General features: G+C 46.7%; 1 protein-coding gene across 1 annotated transcript in view; it reads right to left on the bottom strand.

Annotated features, from left to right (window-relative positions):
* RAB7B (RAB7B, member RAS oncogene family) overlaps window positions 1-10,935 on the bottom strand; it is a 21,057-nt gene that overhangs the window by 7,050 nt on the left and 3,072 nt on the right. Inside the window, exons 2-4 of the mRNA XM_005885249.2 lie at window positions 5,367-5,435; window positions 4,743-4,869; window positions 3,809-4,024 (exon numbers count right to left, since the gene is read on the bottom strand). Coding sequence (XP_005885311.1) covers window positions 3,809-4,024; window positions 4,743-4,869; window positions 5,367-5,419 — 396 coding nt within the window. The 5' untranslated portion in view covers window positions 5,420-5,435. The remainder of the gene's footprint in view (window positions 1-3,808; window positions 4,025-4,742; window positions 4,870-5,366; window positions 5,436-10,935) is intronic.

Below are 10,935 nucleotides of genomic sequence, written 5' to 3'. Positions count from 1 at the left end.
CCAGGTGATGAGTATTTTCCTGGGCCCATCACTGGGGCTCAGGAGCTGCGGTAGAAACTGAAAGGAGACGCAATGAAGTCACGTGCCTCTGCCCCTCCAGGAGGCAGGGGGAGTCCTTCTCTTTAGTGGCACAAGAGGCAGAAGCCAGGATTGGTGCCCAAGGTCACCCAGGGACAGAGCTAGGAAGACAAGTTCCCAACTCCTAGCTGGCTGATCTCAGCTGCCCCTCCTCTCCTGCTGGACAGTGGCGGGACCATGGCGGGTATTTTATTTCATTCTCTCCACTCGTTCTCTGTTCTGTTTACATGCAGTGATTAAATACACAACTCCAAAATAACGGTGGGGATTATGTTGCCAATTAACATTCTTTTTCTGTCCCCAGCACCTCTCCATTGAACCTCAGAAAGCTGGCCTGGGAAGAAAGCAACCAGACAGGACTTTTTACTTTCCTCTCCAAGTCCAGTTGCAGTTTCATGCTTTTTAAAGCCGTCTTGTCTTTTATTTATAACATAATGGCTATTTACACCTTAGGCTCTGACTGTGGAAATAAACTCGAGGTGTGATACTTGGGGATAGAAGATGTATGAAAGTTTTAGAAATGTTACTTCTATTAATTTTGCTTCTGGCTGACAATATACTACTAACATTTTACTTCTCCTGTTCACCCAAGGGTCTGTTTTTATTGATTTTAGAGCGAAAGGAAGAGAAACAGAGAGAGAAAGGGGAGAGAGAGAGAGAGAGAGAGAGAGAGAAAGAAATATTGATCAGTTGCCTCCCATATGTGCCCCAGTTGGGGACTGAACCCCAAACTGGGTATGTGCCCTGACCAGGAATGGAACCCATGACCCTTCGAAAGGTGCATGGGATGACACTCAACCAACGGAGCCACACCGGCCAGAGCTCCTATTACAATTTTGATGTTCATCAGAGGCCAAAAGTTTCACAAAATTAGTCCAGTTTATGTAATTTTATTTGTGATACTTTTCCATCTCATATACATTTTAAATCATCAATTGTATGTGTTAAAATTAGTGTGTCAAATACATCTTAAACTGCTACCCAAAATAGCTAATATTTTCAGAAACATAATCCCAACATTGCGCCTCAGTGGAAAGTCAGAAAGTGCCTACCTGAACTTAGAGCAAAGACTCCACAAGCTAGCGAAGAAATTCCTTGTAGCATAGATGCTAGCAGAGCTATTCTTTTAAACAACCTAACATTTTTTTTCACTCTAGTACCTCCTGTAGAAAGAGTAGGGACTTGAAAAAAAACCTAGGTCAGTAGTTTCTTTAAAATCATTCTGCCAGCATATATTTTTTATTGTGGTAAAATATACTTAGACACAACATTTTCCACTTCAACGATATTTAAGTGCGCAGTTCAAGGACATTGAGTTCATTCACGTTGTTGTGCAACCGTCACCCCCATCCATCTCCAGAACTTCTCCTTCACCTCACATCTTAGCAATAGAGTTTTCAACATTTATTTTCTTTGTACTGAGTAGGAGACGCTCCCCTGTTTCCCCAGCCTGTGCCTTGGAGATAATAAGGAGGATCGGCCTCGCTTCCATCTATTAAGCTCCCCACATGCTTTATAGGCATCATTTCCTTTAATCATCAAACAACCGCATGAACTCTGTGTCTGGCCCTCATTTCACAGATGAAGTGGCTGGAACGGGCTAACCACACGGCCCAGAGATGGGGTTGGGCTTGCCCGGGGCTTTACTGCTTCTTTCCAGCCCTCATCTTCCTCTCTCGGCAGATCAAAGCTCATGCCCCCGCCCAAGCCTGGACTGGACCCCTCCACCCTCTCAAGGCATCGCCTGTACTTCCCATCCTGCCAGGACCCCCTCACTCATTGAGCTCTGCAGTCTGGCGAGGCTTCCTCTCCACCTCACGCTGTGGCCTTCGCCCCTCACAATAGCTTCCAATGCCTTCCCTTCCGACAGACTTCACCTTCTTTCCTCTTCTTTGCAGGGCCAGACCCGGGACCTCAGAAGATAACACTAAATACCGTCTTCCACTCTGGCTGCAACCTGCCTTCCTTCAACCTCCTCCCGTGCTCATTCCTTCTGCCCTGCTCCTCCACCTCTGCTGGCCCAGCCCAGGTCCCTCGTTCCTGGCTTTCCCCCCACACAGGGCTCTTGAAGAAAAACACAACACAGACTCCACCTCAATCTCCTGGTGTCCTCCTTCCGATAAGCCCTGAGTGTCACCCATCAGTTCTTGTCTTTGTTGCCAATTAGCTTCTTCACCCATTTCTCTCCAGGTGACTGGTGAAGAGTCACCATCGTTCCTCAGACTCCTACTTGGTTTTCCCTCAAGAAAATGGTGCCTCTTATTTCACGGAGAAAAAATCAGACTCTCAGTCTTGAACTCCCTCAACTCCCCACCCTACAATCTATAAGTATATGAAGCAGGATGTTCATTAAAGTGGACGTTTTGGGGGAGGCACTACAATCTGATAGATGTCTGATACAAGGTGGGCTGGGAAATAGACTGCCCCCTGACCTTTATGTTTCCAAAGTACATGACCAAGAATCCATGACTCCAAACCCCACACCATGGATACTAACAGACTGAAAAGGAGGAGTAGAAAGGATTTCTTTGGAGAAAGTTGTGTTGTGTTGTGCACCCCGCAAAAGACAGAGAAAAGGCAAAGCCTCACCTCCACCCCAAAAAAGGCTTCAAGGAGGCCACTTGGAAAGCCTAACATTCAACCCCTGGAGTTTGGTAGCTACTGGGGATTTGTGTCTGACATGCATCTGAGGGATCCAAGGCAAAAAGTAACAGGGCAGAGCATCTTTTAAGAATTAAGTCTACCTCTAGTCTCTTCTTATTAGTAGGCAACGGCAGTAAACACCACTGCCACTGCAGTAAACACCTACACAGAGTTGTTGCAACCATGGAACAAACAAGCCATCCGGTGGTTAGCCAGATGATCCAGAATATGCTTAAGCTAATTTATTTTTTAAAATATGTTTATTGATTTCAGAGAGGGAGAGAGAGATAGAAACATCAATGATGAGAGAGAATCATTGATCAGCTGCCTCCTGCACGCCCCCTACTGGGGATCGAACCCACAACCGGGGCATGTGCCCTGACTGGGAATTGAACTGTTGACCTCCAGGTTCATAGGTCGACCCTCAACCACTGAGCCATGCTGGCCAGGCTATGTTTAAGCTAATTTAAAAATATATACAGTGGGGCCTTGACTTACGAGACGCTCAACCACTGAGCCATGCTGGCCAGGCTATGCTTAAGCTAATTTAAAAATATATACTACTTTCTCGACGAATTAAACTTGTAAGTCAAGGCCCCACTGTACTACTTTCTCAGAAAATTTGTCGACTCAAGTATTTATAACTGCAGACCCCCTACCTGACCCTGGGTAGACATACTGTTCTACAGGTTAATTCAAATTCTATCTGCCTACCTTTGATGCCTTCATTCTTCCACTCCCTGTCTCTAGACAACATTGTCTTTAATTCTCAGCTCATAGCATGCTCATGTTGTTTTATCAACCTGGAAGCCACCTACCACAGGAAGCCCCTTCTAGATTTTGGCCTTAGTAAATGCACTTCCACTGTGGTCCCCACATTTCCAAGGTCTATCGCTATCATCGTATTTACCATATTGTATCATAGTTACCTTTTAAAGTGTCTCCATCCACTACTAGACTGTGACATTTTAAAGCGAGGACTGTGTATGATTCAGCTCCGTATGTGTGGGATCTAACACAGTGTCTGGCCTGTCACCAGTGCTCACACAATGTTGGGTGAATGAATGAGTCAATAAATGAATGGTACCTGCCGGTCTTCCAGATCGATCTTGTTCCCCAGCGCCACCATGGGGTAGGACTGCTCCGTTGGAATGATTTTGGCCAAAACATCACCCCGCCAGGTATTCAGAGCTTCAAAGGACTCCAGGTCAGTGACATCAAAAGCCAGGATGCAGCCGTCGGAGCCTTTGTAGAATGTGGACACCATGGAGCGGAATCGCTCCTGGCCACCTGTGTCCCAGATCTGGAGGAAAAAGCAGCCGTCCCACGGGGCTGTGATGAGTGGCTGGAGGTTTGGCCTAACTGGATCACATCATGTCAAAGCTTCCGTTTCTGGGTAGGGAGCAGGCGGCCCTGGCACAGGTGCATGTGGTGTTTTCACACACAGGTATCTTGACCCTGTCACCCTTCTACACTGCAGGATCTTGGCACTCACATTTAGCATCCACGAGCACTTTCATATCTGAGCTCTTGTTTTTCCCTGGGCCATCAGAATAGATGATGTTATTCTCATCTGATAGATTTGGACCTTGGGAATGATTTGCTAAGGCCACTCGTCAAATTTTCCAGGGACCTAAGACTAGAAGTAAGACTCCCCAATTCCTGTATTCGAGCTCATCCTTCTAGATCAGAGATCAGCAAAAAGTTTCTTCTGTAAAGGGTCACAAAGTAAATATCTTAGGCTTTGCAGACCATACGGTCTGTTGCAACTACTCAGCTCTGCTGCTCTAGTGTGAAGGCAGCCATAGACCATCAGTAATCAAGTGGGCATGGCTGTGTGCCAATAAAACTTTATTTGCAAAACCAGGTGGTGGACCAGATTTGGTCCATTAGCTGAAGTTTGCTGATGTCAGCTCTAAACCATTCTAGCTCCTAGAACACATTGCTGTGAGTGGCTGTCCAGAGAATGTGGGGTGATTTTCAGGTATGAATGTTGAAGAGGGAAAGGGAGGGCCGCTCACCTGTAGCTTCAAAGTTGTGTCATTCAGTATGATAATCTTGGAGAGGATACTGGCCCCTAGCGTGGTCTGATAATCCTCAAAAAAGGTCTTGTGCACATATTGGTGGAGGAGGGAGGTCTTTCCTACACTGAGGAAAAACCCCAGACACATGTGAACACACACATCCATACCATTCTCAAAATCTCACCAAGCCCCTCTCGCCACCGTCTCTTCCCGAGATTCTGAATTTCTAACATTTGTGGTCCAAGGATCACACTTTGAGTAGCAAGGCACTAAGGAATGGTTTCTAGAAGTAGGAACCAGTCAAAGTGAGCAGAGAGGCTGAAGAGAGCTGGGTGCCCCAACGCAAAGGTCAGGTCTTTCCTGTAGGTGGCAGGAGGTGGGAAGGCAGATAGATGCTAACTGGCTTGTTTCCACAGAGCTTGGACCAGAAACCAGGCAACCTGATTCCCAGCCTCTTTCTCCTACTGAGCTCCTTTCCTCGGGTGGGATGCCCTCCCTAGTGCCACCTTGAATCAGAAAGGTACCCATGGGAGGTGGAAACACATTCAGGAGGTCTCACTACCCCTGGCTAGGGGCCTGCATCCCAACCTCAGACCCCAAGCGGAGCTTGGCTTCACTCACCCTAGGGCTCCGACGATGATGAGCTTCAAATCCACCTTCTTCCGGGGATTCATGGAGGGGCTTCAGAGCCTGTAGGGAAACAGGAGTCACCCACACGCTGGCCAGAGTCCCCTGTGGCTGTTGTCACTGAGGCTGGCCTCTATTGTCTTCTAAGTGTGCAGGTCCCTGCCCTGGGCTGAGGACTTGGGTGAGGTCGACAGGTGGATGACTCAGCAACCGGAACACACCCTACCCCTCACTTCCTCTGGGGGCTTTCCCAAGGCTGCGCGGGGATGGGGGGGGGAATCCCCACAGGACAGTTGCATCTCTCACCTTTCAGCTCTACCAACTCTGATCTCAGGGGCAGCCTGGAGTGCCAGGAAGGCGGGAGGCAATTGAACAGAGGCCTCACAGACAGTCAAGCCTGGAGCCAGGGATGGAGGGCAGTATGGGAAGAGGAGATGCGGGCAGGACAAGGAGTCCATTGTCAGGAGGACCCAAGAGGCTTTGGATGAAAGAGTGCCCCTCCCCTAGCCCGAGGTGTTGCTGCAATTGGCAGAATCAAAGGCTCTTCTTTGAGGCAGCTGGTGGGGTTGTAATTGGTACATGTTTCTGGAAAGCTACTTGGCAGCCAGTAGTGAGAGTCTTAAACATGTTCCTGCCCTCCACTTACTAGGAATTTGTCTAAAGAAATAATCCGAACGCAGACAAAGACTTTTGTTCAAGAATGTTCTTCAGACGATTATTCATAAACATCCAACAGTAAAGAAGCGGTTAAATAAATTATGGCACACAATGAGATAGGGGCAGAAACAGAATATTGGAGACCAGCTAAAATTGTAAGAAATATTAATCAGGCTCCGTTAACTGTGATTGTTTTGTTTTATTTAAAGAAGTCACGTTCTAACCTGGCTGGGAGTTGCACAGGGGACCTGGGAGCTCACCTGGAAATGCGACCCATCCTCTCCATCTGGGAGCTGCCTATTATCATGGAAAGATGAACAACCTTGTTGCAGAAACCAGAGCCGCCAGCTCTTTGAAGACCCCCAGCCTTTGCATACCACAGGCCTTTGCGTACCCCCAGCCTGCATTACCTGTAAACTGCCCATTTGACATACCCTTTTGCCTACTTCCCAGCAGATTTCTGTGGATGACCTGCTGCTCTCCCACACTGCCGGCATGATTGGAATAAATGCTCATATATGATTCAACCCTGTCTCTGCTGAATTGGCTCAAGTAGTGACAGGTAGCTTAGACCCATGATTGTCTGGGTATTAAAATGACGTTTTTGAGCATCTATAGTAATAAAAGCATAATATGCTAATTAGACTTGACGACCTTCCAGATGAAGCTGGGGCTGAGAGGGAAGCCCAGGTCCCCGGTGCCAGAGGGAAGCTGGTACCAGCAGCCAGGGGGAGGAAGGCCTACTCTTGCATGAATTTCGTGCATCGGGTCTCTAGTCTTATAATAATGTGGGAAAGTGGTGCCTTAAGACCTAAATGAAAAACAGAAGACATTAAACTGTACATGCAATACCACCCCAAATATTAAAATGAGTTCCTACTTGCATAGCAAAAGTTTTGGAAAAAATATGTAAAAAACTTAAGTATTTAATTCTGACTGGTGGGAGATTATATGATTTTAATTTTGTTCTGTATGCTCCAATTTCTTTACAATAAATATGTCAAACATGTATTGCTCCTATAAGAGAAAAGTACTTATGTGTGCACTTGTGTGTGTTATATATATATAAAGTTATATGTATGTTTATTCACCTTATTTTATTTAACAAGATAAAGCAAAACTGTTGCAGGGGATTATGCTTAACTGGCTTGTTGGCATAATCACTATTCCCAACTCCTAGGTCTTCGGTCCTTGGATGCACTAGGCATATGAGTTAACCTTAATCTGACTCTGCCTGGCTGAGTGTCAAAAGTTGGCTAGCTTGAGTTTCCCGTGGCACCTGGAAAAAGCTCTAGATTGGATGTCCTACGGCATTGGATGTTCTAGTTCTCACTGTGCCACTGTGTGACCTTGGACCAGTTACTTCCCCTCTCTGACTCTTGGCTTTCCAACTAGAGAATGAGCTACGTGGGCCCCAAAGACTCAAGGTCCCTTCTGTTAGGTCTGATGAAATAATTGAATCAATACTCCCTCCCCTGGGAACTGACCTTTAGACCATTCACAACCGACATTCCCTTTTGCTTAGACCACATTCCACTTGCTAAGACCATTCTCTTCCCCCTTCAGACCCACCCAGAAAATTCTCTGCCCAGAAAAAGCCCGCCTAGAGTCCTTTAAAACCTCTGACTTCCCATCCCTGGGTGCTGACGCCATTTTGGGGCTCGGCCCATCTGGTTTTCCAAATGATCTAATAAATTCATAATTCTTTACCCTCTTCGGCCTTGTGTGTACCTTCTTCCCCAACCCTAACACCTCTGGTTGAAAAATGCTTTATCTACTGGAGTCGTAATTCAGTAGACCCCAAGAGCCTTGCCTGGGCATTCCTAGTTAGTGCAGTTAAAATAGAAAACTCTTAGAGGCCTAGGATTATTAGTGTCCCTCCATGCACCATGCCATTGCCCAAAGGTAAATTGAGGCTTTGCTCAGAGCTGTTTGTCTCAGGAGCCAGAGTTGGTGGCACTGGACTTTCTACCCAGGAGAGCTGGGTTGGCGTGGTGGCCAATAGGTCTTCTTGGTGGTTCACGCATTCACTCAATAAGTGCATACACACCTACTGTGTGCACAGCCCTGCACTGGACACTGGAGGAGCACAACGAGGAAGTAAACATGACTCTCCAACCTCCCACCAGTGAGTCATCAGGGGAGAAAGGACAGAGCAGTTACACCAGGAAGTGCCAAGTGCCCCAACAGAGGCACAGAGAAAGTGCTATGGGAATTCAGTGAGGAGAGAAGCTGCCATTGAACTGGCCCTGAGGAAATGAAACATGTGGTTGGAGGCTGATATTTCAGGGGGAGGGAATGACCCTCTGAAAGGGAATGACCTGGGAGCAGCGGAGTGGAGAAGGTGGATGGTCTGCTTCAGGGAAGGATGAGGGGAAAGGTATAGAGAGAGGAAAGCCTGGAGGGATTCAAGTGGGCTTGGAAAGACCAAGGATCCTGTCTCCATTCATCCATCCATCCATCCATCCATCCATCCATCCATCCATCCAACATTTCCTGTGCTCCAGACATGGGAGGAAGAGAATTCAAGGTATTCACTGGGGCTGGCATTTTGAAATGGGTGTCACTGCCCACAAAGAAACCAGCCAAGGGAGAAGTGGCTCAGAAGCTCCTGATAGCCAGGCCTCTGAGCATCAGTTACCACTGTGGAAGGGAAGTGGGAGTGATTGTGAGCTCTGTCCTAACGGCTTTGGTGCACCATGCTAACAGCTTCAAAGCCAATACTGTGCCTCAGAAAGGGAGTCAGAATGAAAGGAAGGCAGAGGGAAGTGGAAAAGAAATCTGCAGGATGCTCTGCAGGAATCCTCCCATAGCCCTATGAGATGCTTGCAACTGAGGCTCAGAGAAGCCACACATCCTGCCACTGGGTGCCCCTGTCAGAGGCTGGAGGGCCGGGTGGTGTGGGCTTGACCCTGGGCAGCAGAGCTGTGTGCATACGAGCTGGTGTGCATACGAAGGGAAAACTGTGTGGTATGTACAACAGAGGTTCAAAATCCGGTATGTGCAAAGCAGTCTACAGATAGTCAAAGACAACATGCAACATAAAAGTGGGCAAAGAATATAAACTAACCCAGTAGAAAGCTTATGAATGATTAGTAGTAAGCTTTGAAAAGATGACTCAGCCTTACTAATTTTTAAGGACATGTAAATTTTTAAAATATCACTTTATTTCCCCACCGGAGTGGCAAAAAGTAAAAAGATTAATGATACTATTTAGTGTTGGCAAGTGTGTGGTGGTAACACTCTTGTATATTGTTGATAGAGTATGAATTGTCACAGTCTTTCTTGGAGGGCAATTTGACAAGATTAGAACTTAATATGTGCATATTTAGGTTCTAATTCTAGGAATCTATCCTACAGAAATACGCATATACTCAAACACACATTTGTACAAAGATGATTGCTGAAAAGCATTGTTGTAGCCTAAATGTCCATCAATAAGACACTTTCTATATAAATTATAATCCATTCATACTCTGCGTGAGAGTGAAGTAATGAAAGATGTGATGACAATTTAAGTAAAAATAGAACATTTTGGCTTGGCCAGTGTGACTCAGTGGCTGAGCATTGACCTGTGAACCAGTAGGTCACAGTTCGATTCCGTGGTCAGGGCACAGACCCGGGTTGCAGGCTCAATCCCCAGGTGAGTGTGTGCAGGAGGCAGCCAACCAATAATTCTCTCTCATCATTGATGTTTCTATCTCTCTCTCCCTTCCTCTCTGAAATATATATATATATATATTTTTTAAAGAACATTTTGTATAGTAAAATCCCAATTGTATAAAAACAAAAAACTACCTTATATATGACTATATGTTTAATATTATATTTATGCTTGTCTTGTATATACACAGAAAGCTATGAATAGACACATTAAATGATTAGTAGGAGGTGGGGAAAGATAGATTAGAAGCTAGAGCTATGTTTTATTTTATACTAGTGACCCAGTGCACAGATTTGTGTACATTGAAAGGAAATTAATTAGAAGGTGGCCGGTGGGGCAGGACTGGGCGAGATGGGCCAGACACAGCCTGGAGCCAACCTCCTGGGGTCCCTTCCCGGCCGGTGGCACCTGGGGTGGTGCTGGGGCTTGGAGGACATCTGTGGAATGAGCAGGGTCCCTCTGGCAGGTGGTGTCCCTCGGCCTGGCCTGTGGGGATTGGGCCAAAACTGGCTCTCCAAATCCCCCAAGGGGTCCCGGAGTGTGAGAGGGCACTCTGCAAAGTTGCTGTCGTACAGGGTGTAGAACACAAACACAAGTGTGCAGTAAACCAAATTCGGGCCAACATTGCCCCAGCAACAACATAACCCGCAGCTGAAGGTGGAATCGCGTGGCCCTGAGAGGAATCGGGCTCCCTCCTCTCTGGTTTTGGGGTGCATCACCCAAGAACCACCACTGCCAAGTCACTGCAGCTCAGCAGCTCCTGCATTGAGCATCTGCCCCCTGGTGGTCAGTGCGCATCATACCTACCGGCCAGTCGGACAGGTGGCTGGTCAGCAGGTCACTTAGCCTTTATATATATAGATGTCTTATATTAAAATTTGTTACACAATCCTAAGTTGTTGTAATTTAAAAATGTCAAATAAAGACATTTCTTTAAATAGAGCACAGGGGTGGAGGGAAGTCCAAAGTCATGTAAATGTGACTTCCTGGCAGGACAAATCATTTTGGGCCTGGGCAGGAGAGAGAGGCTGCCTAGGCTCATGGAGTGATCATGAGTTCTGCAATTGAGAGTGCTCATCCCACTGCTATATATACCTTGGGTTACTTAATCTTGGTGAGTCTGTTCCCTCGTGGGTAAAACGGACATCACTCGTGCCTGTGCTTATTCTGCAGCGTGGCATGTGTCATGTTCTCATAGCAGATCTGGTTCCCCAAATTGGGGAAGACTCAGATCAATGGTTC

This window comes from Myotis brandtii, unplaced genomic scaffold, assembly GCF_000412655.1.
Source record: "Myotis brandtii unplaced genomic scaffold, ASM41265v1 scaffold898, whole genome shotgun sequence".
In the NCBI taxonomy this organism is placed as follows: Eukaryota; Metazoa; Chordata; class Mammalia; order Chiroptera; family Vespertilionidae; genus Myotis; species Myotis brandtii.
The sequence above is the reverse complement of the archived record's forward strand: the minus strand, read 5'-3'. Positions and strand labels throughout refer to the sequence as shown.